This window comes from Lipophrys pholis (assembly GCF_963383615.2).
Source record: "Lipophrys pholis genome assembly, chromosome: 8".
In the NCBI taxonomy this organism is placed as follows: Eukaryota; Metazoa; Chordata; class Actinopteri; order Blenniiformes; family Blenniidae; genus Lipophrys; species Lipophrys pholis.
In genome coordinates this window covers 6,627,563-6,649,637 of record NC_137630.1, presented here as the reverse complement: position 1 = coordinate 6,649,637, position 22,075 = coordinate 6,627,563, and the positions used below count along the sequence as shown (strand labels likewise).

General features: G+C 44.4%; 1 protein-coding gene across 1 annotated transcript; it reads right to left on the bottom strand.

Annotated features, from left to right (window-relative positions):
* Window positions 1-2,400: 2,400 nt before the first annotated feature.
* Window positions 2,401-6,025, bottom strand: pim1 (Pim-1 proto-oncogene, serine/threonine kinase). Its single transcript, XM_080469891.1, has 6 exons — window positions 5,800-6,025; window positions 5,435-5,541; window positions 5,202-5,252; window positions 4,714-5,080; window positions 3,997-4,173; window positions 2,401-3,903 (listed from the first exon to the last, which is right to left on the bottom strand). Exons 1-6 carry the CDS (start codon window positions 5,879-5,881, stop codon window positions 3,689-3,691), a joined length of 999 nt encoding a protein of 332 aa, XP_080326017.1. The 5' UTR covers window positions 5,882-6,025; the 3' UTR covers window positions 2,401-3,688.
* Between the last annotated feature and the right edge of the window lie 16,050 nt (window positions 6,026-22,075).

Below are 22,075 nucleotides of genomic sequence, written 5' to 3'. Positions count from 1 at the left end.
GGGCCGCTAGTCCCCCCCCCCCCCCCCCCCCCGGGAACATCACAACTGATTAAACCTACAACTCTTATCTATCCAGGAGAACAGGTCTGTGATGGGCCGCTGCCTGCTGGTCTTTATCAGAACCTCCCACGTGGAGATAAACACCCAGCGGAGCATCTGCAGCCTGTTTGAGGGTTTTGAAGCCAAGAAGACAAGCAGTCCGTCCAGCTGCAGAGCGACAAAGAACCATTTACTCACACATTATTACTGAGGAGTACTGCTGCGTGAATACCCTGAGATTTTACCGTAAATATGAATCCCGTTGTAAAAACATGGATAAGAAGTGATTTAAAAGCTGAGACAAACCAACATAAACCATATTTAGTACAAGGCTGAATTCCATCCCTTGTGCCAAAATATAAAAGTAAAACATACACGTTATAGAACTATAAAAAAATAACAATATAGCAAAACAAAGTGACGATAAAATATTGTTTCCTGAGTTAAACCTACCATAAGGTTCTATTATTTCTTAATTATGCACTGTGATAAATGAACAAGTGAAAACAGCCATGCTTTTTTTTTTAGCCTAGCTTATGTACCTTATGAGGTAGTATAAACAGTAGTTTTCCTGTACAAACTCAACAAGCATTATTTTATACGTGAGTTTCAGGTGTACTGGCAATATTTCTTGAAAATCTCCATCAGGAGCAATGATGGGAAGTGATTTTAAATAAATCTATTTGTGCTGAGATTGTAATATCATCTGATTGGATTCAAATTTAAACTGTTACCTCACATGCATAGAACTTTATGATATACTTGTATTGTATAAGAGTATCCTGTTCGGGGGAGGGGGGTTTATTTAAGTTCCTTTCAACAATCAACTTTCAACAATGTCATTCTTAACTTTTCACTATAGATCAGGGGTTGTTGTTTTTTTTTTTGCATTTTAATCATCATTCTATTGAAGCTTAGCCTCCATTGTCTTTGTCCATCAAACAACTATTGACAGAACTCCACCCAGAAGGATCTGAGGCCTGCCTCATTTATCATCAGTGTGTACCAGCATTCCCACGTAAAGTATAGAATTTATCAACTTGTGCTCATACTTAGGAATGTGTGTAAATATAATCGAGCTGTAGAAGAGTGAAACTACAAAAAGAAACTACAAATAGAATGCATTCAGAGTGTCACAGCTCAACAGGATCAAACAGCACATAGGTCGCCTGTTTCCGTCAATTAAAATTGCTGAATTAGCGATTCCGTCTCGTTAGAAACAGGCATTTTGAATGTGGTGTGGTGTCACGTGGGAGGCTGGGGTTCAATTCCCAGCCAAAATGCAGCTTTGTTTATTTATTTTGATTGGCAATGAAATGATTTATGCCGTGAGTTAGGCCCTATAATGGAGAGCGGGACACAAGAAGAAACCGAAGCCATCCAGCTCCTGTCCACTCGGGGAGTTTTGGCGCCAAGTTTAACATCAAACTACTTTTTTTTTTCTTTCCTTCTCACTATTTCTGGCGATCTCTCCTCTGACCCAACAGAATTAACTGCGATGGTTACCTCAGCAATACCTTATCCCGCGGATAAACCGACATTCAACGTACATATCAATATTTTCTGGTTTAGTTTAACCTCGCTGACGAGTACCTCGAGTTCGGTTTCAGGAAAAGTTCCTCTTTTTCATGACAACGAAAGGTGAAATAAAAATATTTGTAAAGAGGCGTGTTGTTGCCATTGGAGGCGTTTCTGAAGGAAAATGACCTTGACAAGTGCACAGTGTGGAATTCCGCAACACTGATGACGTACCGTTGCCTCTGTGACTCATGTACACGCGTTTAACAGGGATTTTTTCGTACTTACGCACACCGCGTACTAAATTTAAACCCTATGATACAATTCAGAACCTTTTCTTTGCACTGATGAGGAGTCAGCTGGGGTAGCCCTCGAGCGTGACAATTCACTCTGTGTTCACGATCGCAAGCCGAACGTGGCAAAGCAGCCATAAACCATGATGCTCCCTCTGCCATGCGGATAATGTTGCCATCTCTGCTATTCATCAATGCAGCTCAATTTCTTGATTTGAATTGCGGTATACCAACTTTCTGACCCGAATTAGCGTTCTTCGGGAACTTTAAGTCAGCTTTTCCACTTTTTCCAACCATCTTGTAATCGACGAATGCAGGAAACTAGAAGTTTCACTATCTGCTGAAGACGCAGACGGCTGAAAGTCATTGTTTACTTCCTCTTTACCCACATACAAGCACCTTGCCCCGTTTCGTTGCCATCTGCCTCCAACCAGCCGACGATCTCTCCATCTCGAGTCGCACAGGAAGCTGCACAACCCAGCCAATCCCCAAGCAGGGGGTTAAAATAGCGCTCCTCTCACTCGAAACAGCACAGCAGAGTCAAGTCAGGTCATAGTTAAAAAAATATTTATTGAAATCGTATAAAAATAGCTTCTAACTTAATTTACAATTCTAAATTTAAACGGGTGAAAACACAAACAGAAGAATCCGAGCTGCGAGCACGCAGCCTGGAGAGTCTCAGTCGCGCAGGCACATTCAGACATCAGACATTCAGAATTCACTCAGACAAGCGTAACAAAACCAGTTACCATCAGTAGACATTGTTTTTCTTTTACATACATTACAATGGAAGTGCTTTCAGGAACTATTTACACAGTATTTACATCAACATACACAAACATACACACATTCTTCTGCTCTGCTTAAAAAAAAAAAAAAAAAAAAATATTCAAGCCATAAATATGGTTAAAAAAAAGAAAAAAAAGTATTTTAAATAATCTGTGGGCCCTTCAGTGACTGTGGAATGAAATATATAAGTATATATTCTTATATTTATGTGTACAGCCAAAATTCTCTCATAAATAAATAAATAAATCGTGAGGAGTCACAGCAATAATAAATATCTTTTTTACAATTCTCGTCCCCACTGAATTTTAAGACCTGCGTGAGGCACTGTTGACACGTTCAAACTAAAAAAAAAAGAGCAGAGGAAGTTGTATCTCGGTATGGTTTTGCATTGTGGCGTGCGTGCAGGCGGGAGCGGGTGCTTTGTTTTGTTTACGGGGGAGAAAGGAAGCAGAGCGTAGAGGTGGATGCTGTAGTAAAGATAAAGAGGAGTGAGGTAAGTCCAGTGTTTCGTTGTCGTGACGCCGTCCGTTTGCACAGGTTTTGCCGGAGCCATGAGGTCGTCTGGTTGCTAATGATAGTAGTGGTTGTAAATGACATGGGCTTCACTGATCTGGGCCCATGAGAGAAGAACAGCGAGGGAACAACGATATAAAGCCTTGTAGAGAGTCGAAGAAGAGCCTTTCACTGATTCAAGTATTTCAGGCGTCCTCTCCCTCCCCCAACCATCGCAGAAGGCACTTTTTGTTTGTGAAGAATCTCTCGCTTCGGCTCAGAAGAGCTGAAGTGCAGCCGCCCTCCCGCCGTGTCGATCACAGTCCAGCGCGGAGGAGGACGCTGCGACGCCGTCGACGGCTGGAGGAAAGCGTAACTCAAGTAGTTGGGGTGGCGAGGGTGGAGAGAGAGAGAGGGAGTAGCGACGGGGCGTCTCGACCACTGCAGGGATGTGCATCTCCTGACCTCTCCCCCTCTTGATTCAAGTCGGTCACGCGAGTCTTTTTGATATAGTCCGTCGTGTCGGTGCCCTGTCCGAGGCGGGATGGCCCCCGACGTCACCGGGCCACGCCCACCGGTGAGGGTGTGAAGGCCGTGGGCTCGTGGCTGATGCTGTGCAGCCGGATCTCTGTGGTGCTCTTCTCCATCTGCGCAGTGAGCGGGACCACCGAGGACGACGAGCTCTGCATCCACGAGTGGTTGACGATGTCCTCGAAGGACGGGCGGTCGGCCGGACGCAGCGAGAGGCACCACTTGATCAGCTGCTGGCACTCTGCGGGAGGAGCGGGGAAACAATTACTCCTCCGACCACAAAACCAACAGGAGCACGGAGAGAGAAAAATAAGGCTCTGCGACCGACGCTCACCTGTGGAGATTCTCCTCCTGAAGAGGACCTGCCCCCTTGTGATCTCCTCGTCGTGCTCGAAGGGGATATCACCGCACACCATGTCATACAGCAGGACGCCCAGCGACCACACCGTGGCAGAGCGCCCGTGATAGCGGTGGTACTTAATCCACTCTGGTGGGCTGTACACTCGTGTGCCTGTCAGACAAAAGATAACAAGCACCATCAAGAAGTGCACCAAAACAAAAATAAAAATAAAATAAAAAGAACTGCACAGAAAGCACAAACTGCACAATCACAGCAACATTACATGGTAGTTTGGGGTTAAATGATTAACTAAATTGCAGTTTTATGAGCTGCGCTTGCATCAGAGGCTTTTATCTGGGCTCAGGTGCCTGGCAGCGTGACAGCCAGTGTTTATGTGCTCAGCTAGGGGAGCCTGAGTGTGTAGGTGGGAGGAGGGAGGGAGGGGAGCAGACATGTGACTTTGTTTACAAACTTTGAGTTGTAAAAATGCCACGTGTGACCGGTAGGGGGCGACAGAACAGCACCGGTGCTGTGTTGTGGATACAGAGCTGCAGTGATGACACTACCAAGGAATGTCTGCTCAGGGCCACATCACAAGACTGATTCCCCCCCCCCACCCCCCCACCCCTTCTAACAGCGTAACACAATCAACCCAAACAGATGATCGCAGACATAAATAGATGGTGAAAAAAAAGAAGAAGTTTAACTCACCATCGAAATCTGTGTAAATTGTGTCCTTCAGCAGGGCCCCCGAGCCGAAGTCGATGAGCTTGATCTCGCCGGTGCGGAGATCGATGAGGATGTTCTCGTCCTTGATGTCCCGGTGCACCACCCCGCAGCTGTGGCAGTGCCGCACGGCCTCCAGCACCTGGCGGAAGAAGCTCCTGGCCAGCTCCTCCGGTAAGGCACCTTTCTCCGTGATGAAGTCGAACAGATCCTTGACATTCTCGGGCCGCTCCATCACGATGATGAAGCTGTCGGGCCGTTCGAACCAGTCCAACATCTTGATGACGCCGCGGAAGCCCGTGCCCACTTTCTTCAGCAGGACGATCTCCATGGGCACACGAGAGCCGTTCGGCTGTGGACACAAATAAACGCACACAAATATGACACGCTGCACACAATCGCCATTAAAAATAAAACCCTCCCAAATTCAATTTTTGATACGACACAGATGAGTCATGGAAGCAATTTCTTACCAGCTCTCCCCACTCGGAGACTCTGTCCTTCGCTACATGTTTGACAGCAACCTAAAAACAGAGGAAGGCTCACGTTAATCCACGTTCATGGAAACAGTGTTGTCAGAAACGACTGAGCGCGGGATCGAACCCGGCTTGAGTCGATGTGGGGGAAAAAAATAACAACAAAAATACAGACTAAAATTATTTAATGACCAAAAAAAAAAAAAAAAAGCACAAAAAAGCGTACTAACCGGAGCTCCGTCGGAAACCCTGGTCCCGGTATATACGGTCCCGAAGCCGCCGCTGCCCAGCACGGCTCCGACCTGGTAAAGCTTCTCGAACGGCTCCTTCTCCTTCACTGCGGGACGTAAACACAGCCGGTAAACACCCGGAAAGTACAACACACAGTGAAAACAAAACACCCGGCGACCCCGAATCAAAACACAAGACATTCACGTTTACAAATTCAGTCCTCCTCCCGCAGAGACACGGAGGACGCAGAGCGCGAGGACGGAGCGGCGGGCCGCCGGCCGGCCATTACGAGCAGCCGCGTCCTCCATAATAAACACAGCGGAGGAGGAGAAGAAGTAGGGGGGGAAAAAACAGGGCGTCTAACCTTGATGGACTTGGAGCTGGATTTTCACCGGCATATCTACGGTGGAGATGTGGGCGAGAGAGTTGAGCTTGGAAAGCAGCATTCCTTTAACGATATCCACACGAGGTCGACGACTTTGTGAAAGAATTAGTCCGAGAGCTGGACTCCGTCGAGCCGTACGTCCACGTTGCAGCAACAAAAATGCGGTAGGGATCCTTTCATCCGGATGGGAGGAGGAAAACGAAAGAGAATCTTCTAAAGTAGGAGTAATAATAATAATAATAGAAGTCCGAAAGATGGCGGTTTTCCGCCGCGCGCTGTGTTTTGTAAACAGTGGAGTAGAAAGAGGCGACAGAACAGATATCAGACCAGCGCCTCCGTCAGACACCGGCTCCTGGAAACAACGGCGGGGGAGGAGGAGGCTTATGAAGCTGTAGTAAGGGGGCGGGACCACGCGCTCGCGCCGCCACGCCCCTTTCCGCCCGCTCGGCCAATGGGAGCGCGGATGCGCCTTCCAAACTCACGTCAATCACCAAATGAAAATAAAGCCTCGAATCGTAACCGGCCGGCCCAGACGCTCAGACGTGGCGGGAATCGAAACGCGCCAAAAAAGAAGGGGGTATACTAATTATGAGTTTGGTTGGAGAGGAGGGAACTGCACTTTCAAAGCCAGACAGACATCCTCGTCTCCGCCCTTCGCGGGAAAACTGACTCAGGGAAGGCAGACTGTAAACAAAAGATCTTAGAGCAACATAATGACAAGTCCAGTTACTAAAATGTCTTTAATTTTAACACAATCATACAGCCATTGATCTTTACTCGCTCGCCCCCCACGTGGTGTGGCTGCATGTGGCAGAAACAGCTTGGGGCTGTGGAAACAAAAGCTAGGATTCCAAAAGCAAAACAAAGATATAAACTTTAATGCAAACTGCTGCTCGGATGTGTTTCTTTGCTTCAGTAACAATAGGTGCAAATACATTATAAAAAAGTTCACACTGAATGCAATACTTTTAAAGAAAAGTAGAGAAAACTACATTTTATCTTTAAAAATTGTGAAAAGTGGAAAAAAAAACATTTGCAACTTTTTGCAGTCTAATGCATGTAATTATATATTCACCCCTGCAGATTGGTTTTAATGCGACTTCGGCTATCACGTTGTGTTATAACTCATTAATGCTCTGCAATCCCCAATGAATAAGGTAGAAACAATATACAGTTTAACCTAATTCTCATTTTTACTCTTTGTAATTGTTTTCCAACGGGCCTGTTTGGACCCTCCGGTACTAGACCACTTGCCATGTGTTTGACCCCCCCTAAACTAAAGCTTCACACACTTTATTTGTGCACACACACACGCACACACACACACACACACACACACACACACACACACACACACACACACACACACACACACACACACACACACACACACACACACACACACACACACACACAATCTGCGAGCAGTTCATCAATCTGCATCCCAGCTATTCTGACGCCGGCCCTCCTCACTTGCCATTTACCTGATTATTTTCACATTAAACACAGAGTGAAGTCTCTTTTTTTCTTTGACAATGCCCCTCGACGGGCTGCATCAAAGCGGTGCTGGGGTGGAGGAGGAGGAGGAGCAGGAGGAGGAGGAGGAGGCGGGGGCCGGGGAGGGGGGGGGGGGGCACATTCCACTCATTCTTTCAAATTGGGTGGCCGACGTTTGCAGCCGTTCACAGGATGTGGGAAACTAGAGATAAAAGACTTCAATTTACTCCCCTCCTCCCCTCTCTCTCTCTCTCTCTCTCTCTCTCTGCTCCTCCCCTCCCTGCCCTCCCTTTTCCCGCGCACTGCATTGTTTGAATGGCATGGTCTCTCCCACCGCCTCCTCCTCCTCCTCCTGTTTTAAACTTTTGTTTTCATTTAAAACGGCGTGGCGAGTTAGAAACCGGCACGACGCAGACCTGATCCTCTCTGATGATTCATCTCAAATCAAACTTTTTTTTTTTTTCCTGCAGATGAACTTTTTCCAACGACCAACAGCGTTTCTTTTTTTCCGTCATCCACACACGTGGGCGATCCCGCTCGCCCCATTCGGGCCATGATGTGTTCTCTTAAGTGTTTCTGGGTCCCTTCAAGGTGTCTGCAGGCCACCCTATCCTGGCTGACTGGAATCAGCCTGAAAGAGCGGGTCTGTTCGTACTTGTGTTATTGAGACGCCCAGGGAAAAATTCCTTCGTTTCCTCAGAAATATTTGCAGAGAGTATGCAAATCAGACCCTGAGAAATGTCAACCTTTAAGTGTTCACGTCAATCAGCGCACCTCCACGTGTTTTTTAAGATCATTAAAGTTGAAAGGACCATTGTGTCACCTTCGTAAAGCCTTTTATTTCACGACACCAGCCGCAGTTTTGTTCTGCTGTTTGTGATCGTCACAGACCTTTCCAAGAGTTGACCGGTTTTAAGCTGATCAAATCTGGGCGATAAAGGTCTTGAATGCTTTCTGAGTCACCGTCAACAACACCAGCATGTGTGCAGCCTCAGGTCACATGACAAAACAGGGATTATTCTCTAGAGGAAAACAAGCTCACATTCACCGCTCACTGCACAAGCAACTTTAGTAATCTTGTAAATATTTATGACATTGTGCAGAAGTAATGATGTGTTTATCCGTTATTAACGCCACGGCTTAGTGAGTTCTGCCAGGAGAAAGTTCACAACAGAAGGAGATGAAAACAACTATATAAAATGCTAAAATTGTGTTGAAAAAAACAACTAAACATGAAAAATGACAAATGTACACAAAGTGTATAATGGCCACAGTGTAACTATTTATGGCCATAATTACATATAAAAATGCCACGCAGTCCATAATCTAAACAACCTCAACCTAACCTAACCTAAACGTCACACAGAATGCAACACAAACACAAAATAAAGAGAATATAAGCAAAAAGACTTAACAAAGTGGAGAAAACGTGACGCCATACAAAGGTTTTATAATAGACCAAAACACATTATTACATGGTTTGTCATAAATATGAAAAGAATATAAAGAAAACAACTTCAAAGTCATGCAAGATAACTACATTGTGACAAAAGTTTGAGCAAAATGAATTATTACAATAGATATATCACAAAAAATGAATACAAACAAACAAACCGAGACACCGAGATAAGAAAGATGCAGAATGGCTCAAATCTTCATAAATGTTCAAAGTCAACACAGAAAGCAACAAAAAAACACTAAAGAAAGAGTTGCAGAATATGATGACTTGACCAAAATATTTGACACAATGGAGAAAGCAATGCGACACCATCACAAGATATGAATGTTTTTCAATCAGCCACAATATATCATGACCTGATGTGACATAAATATGACCGAAATATCAATAAAACAAGTTACAGTCATGCAGAATCACTGAGATGAGACATTATTGGGCACACATCGTTAAAACCAAACCAAAATGTGCAAAATAAAATGGATACAATCACAAAATAAACAAACTGCAATTATAAAAAGAGCAAGAAAATGACCAAGTTTAACCAGAAATTTAGACAAAAGGGATCACGATGATAAAAATGTTTGCAAAACACCCATACAGGCACATGAAACAAACTAAATTTAACATCATATTACATTAAAAAAACTCAAGTAGCTGCACAAAGTTATAAAATGACACTTTTTTAAAAAAAAGTGCTCAAAGTGAGTCAAGAGAAGCCGATCTAAGTGTAAAACACCAAACTAGAAAAAGACAAATTAGAAATAAATGAACAATGAAAATGGGATAATACACAAACTAAATTAGAAACAACCTGAACAATGAAAACTAAATTTGGAAAAAACAAACAAACATTGAAACCAGTGAAAGGCTGCCGCATATGACCCGAAACAACCTAAATGAAATGTAATGGAGTCTAAAATGAAGGAAAAGCTCTGGCGTTTGAACCGGGGTCAGACGGGGGCCTTTCAGCTGGACGGGGGCCCGGAATCCCTGCTGCTGGGTGTGTGTTACAGTTCCAGGGGGAACGGTAGTGATGGTGCAGGCTCTGGAGGCCGGGCCGCCGTCCTCCATCCACACTGGACGGCTTCTTGCCCAGTCAGGGGCATCGGAGAGGCGAGCGATAGCAGAAAGGTCCCAGAGCGGCGGGTGTCACGGTGAAATGCCACCACATCTTCAGATAACTCCGCTGCATGATCAGCACGGCTCAGATGACGGCCATCTAACCCCGTCTGTCAGAGCGACACCTTATTAGTTGCAGCGCCTGCTTTTCAGCGGGGGCAGCTGCTGCCAAACCCCCCCCCCCCCCCCCCCCCCCCCCCACACTCCTGAGGGGTGAGCGCTCTGCTAGAACTAGGACATCTCATATCCTTTTTTTAAAACTGAAGATCGTCAAACAACCTCATATCTGATCAGCTCCCGTTTATGGCCGGTTTTTTCTTTGTATTCCCCCCCATCGCACAGAAACTCGAGAGGCCACAGGGGAAAATAGCACAGTGACTAAAGTTTTCTCTTACATAATATTTCGATGAATTGCTTCCTCTTTCTAGAGAAATTCAAACCCTGGCCACAGGAAGGTTTCACAACATCACTATTTCCCCACAATCGATGTGACATCATCTATCAAAATATTTTTTTTTCACACTTAAGTTAAGAGATTATTTTTACACAAATCCAGAACTGAGTAACAACTATTTCAGCATTTAGAGTTGCACTGAAAATGTACACAAATACAAAAACACAATATTAGTTTTTTTTCCTTTTAAACTGTGCCCAGTTTCTAAAGTTCAAGTATTTGTGGCTTGAGCTCCAGACATCACAATTTAGCCACATCCTGTTTGCGACTGTCTAAAGGCTCCTACAGACGGTACAATTTTAAAGGGGTCGTGTTATGCAAAATTCACTTTCTAATTAATTTCCAACAGTAATAATCGTCCCTATACCTGAGGATGACGCCCCAGTAGTGAAGAAAGTCTGTCCTCTCTCTCCCTGGCTTGTTTCATTTTTTTAAAAAGTGTCTTGCTCCAAAGAGCCAATTAGAAATCAAACCCTATATAGTGTCATCAGGGGTTTAGCCAATCCTAATCAACGTAGGCCCTCTCTTTGACTCCTCCCACAATTAGGCAGCTCTACTCTGGCACATGCCACCATGAGAGAAAGTACTTTCTCCTCTTCCAAAGATTGGGCATGTGTGGGCGGAGCCAGTCCAGCTCACACAGACACAGCAGATTCTAATTGCAGCTCATATGAGACAATATTCAACTGGAGGAAAATCAAAAAAAAGCAGAGTTTGGGGAAATTAAATTGACTCTGATTACAAGGTTTTGGATCAAGGAGACCATGTGAAAGTGTTGAAAAGCTGAATAATATGACTCCTTTAACAATCTTATACATTCACAGACACAAATCCAATAAATAAACATGACCAGAGCCCTCGCCGTTGTGGCATTTTGGAGAGAAATCCTCCCAAAAAAGGAGAAGGGGGAACTTTGGATGTTAATTTAGTGAAGGGAGCTTGAGGTAAGTACTTCATAGCATCTATTAGCATTTTAAGTTAGCATTTACTATCATGGTCTTTCACTTTCTAACAAAACACGCTACATGTAAACGTAACAAACAAGTCGCTGCAGCATCACCTCAAATCTCAATGTCTGAATTTTATCGCAGGTTGTCTCTGGTCGCTAGGCCGTCCTTGAACCGGTCTCACTGTGCGACGTAGGACCACCGATTTAGAGCCGAGACCAAAGAGTGTGTGCCAAAGAGACCAAAAGAGACCAAAGAGAGTGTGCACAGTGTGTCGTAGCTTTTAGTGGACGTCTTCAATTCGGACTGGCGGTTCGATTCCCCATCAGCAAATCCAAAAATGGCGATTTGGCCCCTTGATGAAAATGAGTTTGACATGGTATGTGAAGCAGTGAGCCTGCTGAAGTCAGCAGCAGTTTTCAGCTCAACCCGACACTGCACACGACCCCGGCTACGCCGTTTACACGCCGACTGCCCCTCAGTTCCTGTACATGGTCAGAACACCAGACAGGTGGACCCATAAATATGTGCTGGAATTCATTAACAATACCCTGAGGTCCTGTCCACGCCGAGACGGGTCCATTCGTGTCCCCGTTTTATCAGATATGTGTTATAAAAGTGAATAAATGTGAAAATGTTTCCTTATCGGCTACAACTTCAAAACGCCAACCTTAAAGCTCCGCCTCTCCCTCCACCTGCTGGTTTTAACCATTCTCACCATTAATGATGAAGCTACTGAGCTTGTTCTGGATTTTACAGCAGATTTTCTCAGTCTCATGCAATCTGTTGGTTTTTATAATTCAGCGTGACTGGACAATGGCACGTTTCCTACCTGAAGAACTCCGACGACAGGCACAGTGGTGCAGTGGTGAGAAGGTCAAGGATTTGACTCCAAGCTTGAGCCTTTCTGTGCAGTGGATTGTTCCCCTAATAGAGAGGAGAGTAGATGTATAATGCATTAATGGTTTCTGTGACGGCTTGTCTGAGTTAGTCAACAATAACTAGAAAATTCCACAGGAATTCCGGTGTGGCCTGCCTCTCCTTTGATCTCAGCATCTCGCCGGCGGAATCTGTGAGACGAAACTTAAACAAAAGTCATGGCAACGTATTCCCGATTGTACTGCACATTCTGGTGTGCTCCCAACGGACACTGATCTCCTTCAATCTCCTCCAAGAGGTGCCTCTCACTTTCACTCTGTGTAGGATATTTGTTTGCATTTTTGGGCGATTTATTTAGAAACGGTTATCCGAATCATGAACAAAAGCTATCGCAACCTCTTATTGAACGTTACGCATATTTTGTGTCTGTGCTCCTAACGGTGCGGGACTAGTTACCTAAAGAAAAAACTGATGAATAGAATAGAATTGAATTGAATTGAATTGAATTGAATTGAATTGAATTGAATTGAATTAAATTAAATTAAATTAAATTAAATTAAATTAAATTAAATTAAATTAAACAACCAACTGGGATAGTAATCTTTGTGCCTTGCCACTAGGGCAGGCACAAGAACTAAGGGGTGCAGGGCTTTCCCAAAGGTCAATTTCTCCAAATAGCACAAAGGTGAGTCAGCAGGAAGCACTTTGGCAATAAAGAAATGACAATCTACCAAACACAGATGTCTTGACCTTTGACCGAATGCCATAAAAATGTGTTTAAGAAACTTTTACTTTTACTCAATTGGAAGACATTTCATTCTCTCCCTAAAGTAGCACATGTTCCATCGAGTCTGATTAGTCTCACCTCAGTGTGCTTTTCGTGCAATATTGTGTCCAATCTGACGGTTGCAAAGTGAACCTTGCCATAAATTCCTGCTATCTCTACGACCTTTTGCTCCACCCATGACCCCCCCCCCCCCCCCCCCCCCCCCACACACACACACACACACACACCCACGCTCACCGCCTTCACCCTTCTTAAGAAAGTTACGACACTTTCTATGTGACATATTAACTCGGCAGACATTGTCTTCTGAGGACACAAGTCACTTTCCCCCGGACGTGGAAGGAGTATTCACAACACCAATAAAAATATGTTAAGACGAGAGTTGACGAGAGTTTAAATAAAGCCATTACTCAGAGTTTAAGATCAGATGAATATAGGGAGACAATAAATCAGAGAAACAGCTCAGTGCAGGTTGAAAGAGGGCTCCATAAGCTCTCATAAATTCCTTGAACTAAGTCTGCTCTCTTCAAAAAATAGGGGTTTGGTTCCTCTGACTGATATTTTACTGTGTAACATGGGGAGAGGTCATAAATAATGAGGTATTAGTGTGTCAGAAGTATGTACCTGTCGGATCTGACTGCGTTTAGCTCTGTGGACAAACGTTGGTGTTGCACAATTAGGAGTGAGACTGGGTTGATTCGGAATTTAGTGTCTTGCTCAAAGACACCTTGGCTTCATTTCAACTCTGCAGTATGAGCCAGTACAGTATAGTACAGGTTTTTGTGTGTTTACTGAAAGTACCGTACCCAACCGTTACCATTTTTCGTAACCCCTCTGTTGAGGTACCGAGCACACCGGTACAGGTTCCATAAGGATGACTGACAACGCAGCCGTCTGCTGATTGGTCGAGACGATCATCACTCTCGACAAGCACGCAATATTTAAAAGTCCGCTACATGTGTCCCACGCTGGTCCTGTGTCCCACGCTGGTCCTGTGTCCCACGCTGGTCCTGTGTTTGCTGTTGCGTAGTGACTTCACATACCTGCGTCGTTACGTGTCCATTCACAATGTTGCCTACATTTTAATCTCATTTTATCATTTTACCTTGCGGTGAAATCACACAACAGATTTGGGTCTGGGTATGCTTTGCCTAACCGTGCTGTACCGTTCTGCACAGTGGAAACAAGGCTTTTGACATCTACAGTGAACAGAGGGAAATGGGAGTTGAAACCTGTAACTGAGCTCCATCCACCCCTTAATGAGGTCATATTATGCAAAATTCCCTTTCTAAAGGTTTTCCAACAGTATTAATCATTCCCATACCTGAGAATGACGCCCCAGAAGTGAAAAAAGTCTGTCCTCTCTCTCCCTGGCTTGTTTCAGTTTTTAGAAAGTGTGTTGCTCCGACCAGCCAATCAGAAATCAAACCCTATATAGTGTCATCGGGGGGTTTAGCCAATCCCAATCAAGGTAGTTCCTCCCTTTGACTCCTTCCACAATCAGGCAGCTCTGCTCTGGCACATGGCACCACAAGAGGAAGTACTTCCTCCTCTTCCCAAGATGGGCATGTGTGGGCGGAGCCAGTCCAGCTCACACAGACACAGCAGATTCTAATTGCAGCTCATATGATCCAATATTCATACGAAGGAAAATCAAGGAAAAGCTGGATTTGTGGCAATAAACTTTAAATACAACGTTTTTGGACCAACGAGACCATGTGAAAGTGTTGAGAAGCTGAATAATATGACCTCTTTAAAGAGGTGATCTGTTAACCCTTCTGTTCAAATCAGTGTGGTACAAAGTACAATTGGACTGTAGTGAAGGAGAATGTAGCCTCGGACATATCGAGTTAAATATTGTAATTTCTGCCACTCTTCCATAGATTCCTCAAAGGGGGCAGAAAACACTTGCTGGTCCATCAATCACGGCGGCCGGCCAATCACCTTGGCAGCTGTCTCCGAGGGGCCCACCTGCTGCCGCTCTGCACGTGGAGTAATGGCGGCAGTGGACGAGTGTGGGCTTGTGTGCGGCTGCTCTCCACGGACTGAGCGCTCACACTTCAGCAGTGTCCCTCCTTTTAAACAGAGTCCACGCGTGAAAGGCTGTGCAATTAAAAGATATGTTTATATTTTTATTTCATACGTCTGCATGGAAAGCAGAGTGGTTATTAACGTAACCTAGCTGGCTAACGATATAGCACATTGACTTTTCTTTTTGACGGCAACGCACGTGTTAATGGTTAATGTGCAATCGCTGTAATTTTCCCCCATAATGCGTTTGATAGTTGACTCACAGTAACGTCACATTAAATACAAAGCTCCCAGACGCAAGGATAATTGCTGTTTTTATATTCTAATTGCTCCAAGCTGTTGAAGCCTATAGCGAACTTGAATAACCCTTCAGGTGCAATTACCCAGAAGCATTTTCTTCTTTCAATGGAGCCGTTTGAGTGACAAGCAGATATTTTCTCGAGCAATTTTTCACCAGGAATGTGATTTGTACACTCTACTAGAAGCTTTTATGTGTGTGTGAAAGCGGGCTGTTTCACACTGGCAGAAGAAATGCAACCATTAATCCCACTGGTAAATCATTAAAAGTCATTTGCGTGCTCTGCGGTGACAGCCCGTTATCTTGGATATACGATGGCTGCAGAAAATGCAGAAAATGGAAGGAAGCCAGGTGTCTGGTGGGTGTCTGTGTGGGCCTTGACAGTGACTGACAAAGATTACCACATAATTAGAGGGTGGTGGTAAAACCGACTCGACTGGGGGGGAGCAGCGTTGCTCCTCTCAGACAAACAAAGCCTGCCCATGTCGTTTAAGATGATTGGGCTGCCAGACAATGACTCTTGGAGGGTCATCGTTTCGTATTTCCAATGATCCGATCGTGAGGGGGTATGGAGTGTTCTGTCGAGGGCCTGGCAGCGCTGTCGCCGATCATTACCTCACCGGGCCCTCCCGGCGCTGATCTCACGGCATGAAAATATCCGCTGTGAAAGTTTGTGGGTGGCAGCTGCCCACGCTGATCACCCAGGACCTGGAACCCGACCACCCCACGCTGACGCACACTTACATGTACACAAATAAACACTGGCCCTGAAACGCTATCTGTCACGCTTCCAAATTAGCAGCGAAGTCTTTCTAACTCTCCCCAAGTAAGGGAAGCACAGGCATGTGTGAAAGTTTGGGTTGGGAGGGCCGTGGTGTATGATGGAGGGAGGGTTATTTTTAGAGGTGACTTAGAGGGGGAAAGAAAAGGGGGAATAGCTGGGTGGGTGACCTCCGGTGTGGCCTGACCTCTCCTCAGGTAGACTCTTACCCCCTTCCTCCTCTCCTCAGGCCCTGAAAGGTCTTGACCCGGGGGGGGTGGGCATGGGAAAAGCCTCCAATAGACATCAAAGGCGGGCCTCGGTGGGAAAGCACCACAGAGGGGCTGTAGAGTATCCTAAAGGTCAGCGCGGGTCAACTTTCATGTCAGCACAGGCCTGGTTGTGGGTCAGAGGTTATTGACATACCTGTCCAGCGCCACTCGGACTCTTCTTCCAGGAAATTATCCCCACTTGTCCCAATTAGGGGCTCGTATGCTGAAGAGTCCACATAATGGTTTGTTTATAGCCATTGTTGAGGCTGTTGAGGAGGAGTGGGTATAATCTAGGTGCAAGTGGTCACAATAGAGGGACTGTTGTCAGCTTCAGTCTTGTCCTTATGGTATAGATCAGAGGCAGAAGCACTCCCTAATTTATCCGTCCACTTCCTGTTGTTAAGCTCAGTGTTGAGAGGAGGTATTGTACGATATCCTATTATTGCAAAAAAAAAAAAAAAAACACACATAAATTTTGCACTGGATTAAGGATTAACTCTGATATTCAACATGTTGAGTAAACAGTGCGGAGGACACGTTCATTACTGGAATCAAACACTGACATGACATTGACCCAAAACTATAAACGGTAATCATCCAATAACAGCTCAGCAAATAGGAAGTCATGCGTTGTAAAGCCGTAAAGAGAGGCTAACATAGAAGGTCAACTGATAGTGTGTGATGGCACCTGTTCACCTGAATCCCTGCAATTACTCTGAGCCAGTGTTTCTCAAATGTTTCGACAAAATCTAGAAAAGCACTAAACTATTAAAGCGTTCCAACACAGATAAAGAACAAAATGAAGGAAAAAGTAAATAAAAAGGGTTTTATGAATCAAGTAAACTAAAGCTGTTTTTTTTCTCCTTTGGTGTGAACTTGTTTTATCATCTAATGTGTAAAACCATGAAGGACATTTTAGCTCTAAAACGTGACTACGTCTGCACATCCACAGTAATCCTTTGGTTTTTTTCCTCCACAAATACATAGCAAACTGTCTTTTATGTCTCGCTCTGCTTCTTGAAAAGTGAATGTGAGGAGTTTCCGTGGTTTCAAAGACTTCAATCTCAACTTTTTTGATTCCAATAAAGGATGTTTTTCACTCCCCGACCTGTAAGTTCCCGTCCAACAGGAACACGATGGACAGGTTCCTTCTACCCCGACTTTTGAGAGTGGGCGACTTGTAAACATATATCCTTTGATGTATCTGTGGACAAACATTCTTATATCACGTTTGTTGATTTTAAATTTGGGATTCATTTGCTTTACACTTTACATGATTTAAAGCACCTGCAAGCAATACTCCTGTTTGCGCATCATATCACTCATGGTGCGACTCTTTGTAAATCACCTGCATGATGCACGGGAGGAAGAAGTGCAAACTGGTGAGTTGCTCCTGTGTGTTGTGGAGTCGACTGGAGGCACCAAAACATCCCATCCAACGGCTCCGCGATGGCCTCTGGGGGTCAGGCAGAGGGAGAGGGTGGTCCGGCCACGTGCTTCAGCAAGGAATGTGCTGAACCAGGAAGAAGCCTGCTTGTGTCACCTTCCCACGGAGGTTAAGGGGCGGTGGGGGACGTTAGAGGGCGAGCGAGCGAGGGGTGGGGTGTGTGTGTGGTGGGTGGGGGAGGGGGGGGGGGTTGTTTGGCAAAGTGGGGTGTGGTGTACACATTCATCCACGTGGGAAACGGACAGCAGTGACACATTAAACAGCCCGATGACACTGTTGCCAGTCACCGGTGAGGAATGCGTGGCGGCGGGATTACTTGAAACTTCCCACAGCGAGCTTTTCTCCCCTGCCCTTTCTTTACGTTTGGCAATCAGCTGGTTTGTTTTCATTCCGGGGCGACAGTGAATGAGCCTGCTATGAACGTGAGAAACTCCATCAGACGCAGGTTACACTCAGTGACACCTATAAATAGCCTGCTCCCAAATGAAATCAGCTCCCCGGAGGACTTAGAGGGAAAAATCCCCATGACAGCGGCTAAGCTGCACCAAGATTTTTGGTTTAGTTTCCACCTCTCTCTCTCTTTCTCTCTCTCTCTCTCTCTCTCTCTCTCTCTCTCTCTCTCTCTCTTGCCCCCCCCTTTCTTTCTTCCAGCCCCCCCAGACCCTACCCCCCCTTCTCTCCAGCGTTTACAGTTGATTTGCATTGTGGCCCAGAGAGCGACGAGGCACTTATTGTTGTTTTCGTGATGGCGGAGGGGTTTTCCCACCAGCCTCCTTCTCTTCTCATCCGGCTGAATCAAAACACCTCTGTGTTTCTGCCGGTGATGTCATGGCCCAGAAAGAGCTCAAAGCCGCTTCCCTGGGAAACCCCATATCAGGAAGTCCAGACCACTTTTTCTCTTTTCATTCCCCTCCTTCTCGTACTTGATTGTTATAGCAGAGCAGGTTTTTTTGGGTTTTTTTTCAAAGCAGCTGCAAGGTTTCTGATTAGGTTCCCATCCGTTACGGGTGGAGACGGTGAACCCGCTGAACTCAAACCAACACTAATCTGCCCTGTTGTGTATTTAGTTGTCAGATCGAACACTGTAAATACTGCTGTCATCTCCTGCTGCAAAAATGACGGTTTTGTCAATATTTGTGACTCATTGCTTATATATATTTTTTTCTTGCACAAACTGCCGACAGTCACAAGAAAATTCAGCTGTAGAGGAGTCATCCAGTAAAATGTCCTGCAGTGACAGGGACACGCTAGGAGACCCAAAAACTGCGACCTACTTCTGGGATGTCTAGTGAAGCAGATCGTCTCCCGAAAAAAGGCATTTCCCATGGTGCAACAGGGGAACCACCTCTCAGGGTGATTCCCATGGCACACATAACTACAAACTCTCATTCTAGACCCGGGGTCTGCAACCTGTGGCTCTGGAGTCATGATGTGTGGCTCTTCAGCTCCTCTGCAGCAGCTGCGGGAAGCTTTCACAAAATTGTTTGGATGTAAAATTTTTTTTTCATTTTTATGTTATTTGAATTCCACACTGAGCTTCAAACATGGTTGAAATTCCAGGCTAAAAATAGCTTCATAAGGTAAAAGAGCAAAAAAATAAATAAAGAATGAGGCTGAAATGAGGATAAAATGGTTAAATATACTCCAAAAATTTAATAGTACAGGCAAAAATGGTCAAACTAAAATGATTAAACAGACACAGACTGGGTCAAGTTTTCTTAAAGGGAAAGGAAAAAAGGGGGGGGAAAGAAAAAAAGACAAAGCAAATGTAACAGAGGAAAAAAGAAAAGAAAAGTAAAAATGGAGAAGAGAAAAAAGTAAAAAAGAAATGAATGTTAAACAAAAATTTAATAACAAAAAACAAAAAGGAATAGAAAAATACATTAAATGATAAGAAAAGGAAATAAGAAACAATAGTGAAAACAGAAAAAACAAAAAATGGAAAACAATTATGGGAAAAAGGTGAAAAAAGAAAACGAAACGAAGTAAAGCTAAAGTGGCTCCATGAGGAAATTCACAGTGCCTATAAATAGCTAAAGTGGTTAAAATAGCCCAGATACATGAAAAGGCTAAAGCAGGAAAATTCAAGTGGAAAAGAGGAACAATATCTAAAAATGCCAAAAATAAAAGTAATAAAGTTGCAACAGTTTGATAAACTTAGCAAACTGCTCAGTTAACAATGTGGCAAAGCAGAAAATGTGGAACTACTAAAACCAAATAAAGAAATATAAAAGAATCCATTGAGCACAGACCGTTAGGTATAAGAAGTACACATGATAAAAATAACAAAGAGTATACAGTAACACTGCGTAATAGTACGCTGAGCATCACTTGCGACAAAATGACAGATAACGACAATAACATCTTACCGAGAAGCTGAATGTCACTGGAGTCATCATTTTAGGTTTTTACTGGTCATATGAGGACTTCATGCCCAAACACATTTGCAGCAACTGGATTTACGTATGTTTGCTTGTTGCTCTCGACACTTTTGTTGCAGTCATTCATTCTGGTTCTGCAGAAACCAGTAACAAAATATTTGTACTGATTTTGTTTGCATAAATGCCTTAAAAAAGTCAAGATATAAATACACATAAAGTGTGATTTTATTATGTTATATTCATTCAGACATAAGGTTGACAACATTAGTCTCTTATGTAGTTACAAAAAGAAACGTGGTAAAGGTGGCTGCAGAACTTAAAGCATTGACACGAAGGGTTTTCACCCAAGAAATCTTTTTATACAAAAAATATTTACACTTCGACAGACTTCTCGGGAAAAATGTATTTTATCTTTAAAAAAATGTTTTATTCCACTGTACTCTTACCGTATATGTTATTGCCATAATTAATATCATTTTTGTATTTTCAGCGCTGTTCTCACAGAGTAAATATTTAGCGCACACAGTGCGGGCTTTAATGTTTACGCTGTACTGTTTTCTTTGCATGAGGACTGTATTGCACAAACCACAGCATCAACTAGTGGCCTGGCATGCAAACCACAGGATCCTTTTATATTTTTGGGATTCTGTTTGTAGTGTCAATATGGAAAAACAAGTGGGTTTACGCCCAATTGGGTCTGTTGGGGAGCCTGTTTGTGTTGCCTTCTTTCTCTGAATTTATTCAGTGTATCAGTGAGGCAGAGCGACACCAACAGAGGCGGTGGTTATTTCCCTGCATGACGTCATGAAGGGAAAATCTCTGAATCGCCTATATGAGCACACATTTGCTAAGACGTGGAGCAAGCTTCACTTCTTCACTTCTAGGGCCTCATACACAGGCTTGGGGACTCATATTACAGTTAGAAAACCACTATGAAGTGAATATTGTATAATATGGAACCTTTAATAAAATGCTAAATTTGGCGGCTCGTCCATTTGAAGTGGTGACATTTCTGCAAAATAAATAGAAAATCTAGATTTTCAGTGGCCTGAGCGTCAAACTGTGAGGACAGGAGGCCCCGTTCTGCTGTCCCTGCAACAAATGTATCTGACTCCGTCACCCCCCCCCCCCACTTTCAAATATGTGCATGTGATAGTGTTGGATGAGGACAGGACGTGAGGAATCTTCCGGCCCCTGTGTCCCTGCAGGGAATGCAAAGAATACAAAAAGGCTCCTCACCATCTCCCCCACTCTATCTCTACTGATTACATCCTGCCTCCATGCCACCATGAGATAACACATAGCCAGCATTCTTCACATGTGATAAAAGAAGTGGTAGAAATCACTGCCTACCTCATGGACACCGTGCAAATAAACATCTCCTCTTCATTAATTGCCCCAGCTTCATGGACGTCTTTTTTTTGTTTTTTTTTCTAAAAATCTCACAACTCAGATTTGCAAAAATGTCGACATCCGGCTTTCTGGAAAAACAACCCTGTCATTAATGTTTCTTTGGAGAAAGCCTGTCGCTCGACTTCAAACCACCGACTGAACTCTCCACGGCTCCGTGACCTTCAGGGTCACTGCAGCAGTTAATGACAGAGGGAGCACATGGCGGCGCGCTAACTCCCCCTCCAATTCAGTGAGTTTTACATCAGCTGAGTGAATGAAGCGATTGGCCTGCCGCTGTCACTTTAAATAAAGCCTGTTCGTTTGGCCTTGCATGAAAACACTAGTTTTATCAATCAACCTTTGGAACTTGAGCTGTTTTGGCGGGAAAGTGGAGCGAACAGAAAGAAAGAATGTCCACAATGTGAGGAATGTAACAATTTCCTCCCCCTCCCATGATTGCCATTTCGCCAACAACAACAGAAAAAAATGCTTTGGTGCAAAACTCAACACAAACAGCCCCATTTTTATTTAG

What these genes read in the sequence shown, in the direction of transcription:
- pim1 (XM_080469891.1), bottom strand. Translation starts at nt 5,881, where the DNA reads ATGCTGCTTTCCAAGCTCAACTCTCTCGCCCACATCTCCACCGTAGAT. An exon ending in CCAGCTCCAAGTCCATCAAG is followed by an intron (nt 5,542 to 5,799) that starts GTTAGACGCCCT and finishes TACGTCCCGCAG; the next exon opens with TGAAGGAGAAGGAGCCGTTC. An exon ending in CAGGAGGAGAATCTCCACAG is followed by an intron (nt 3,904 to 3,996) that starts GTGAGCGTCGGT and finishes CTCCTCCCGCAG; the next exon opens with AGTGCCAGCAGCTGATCAAG.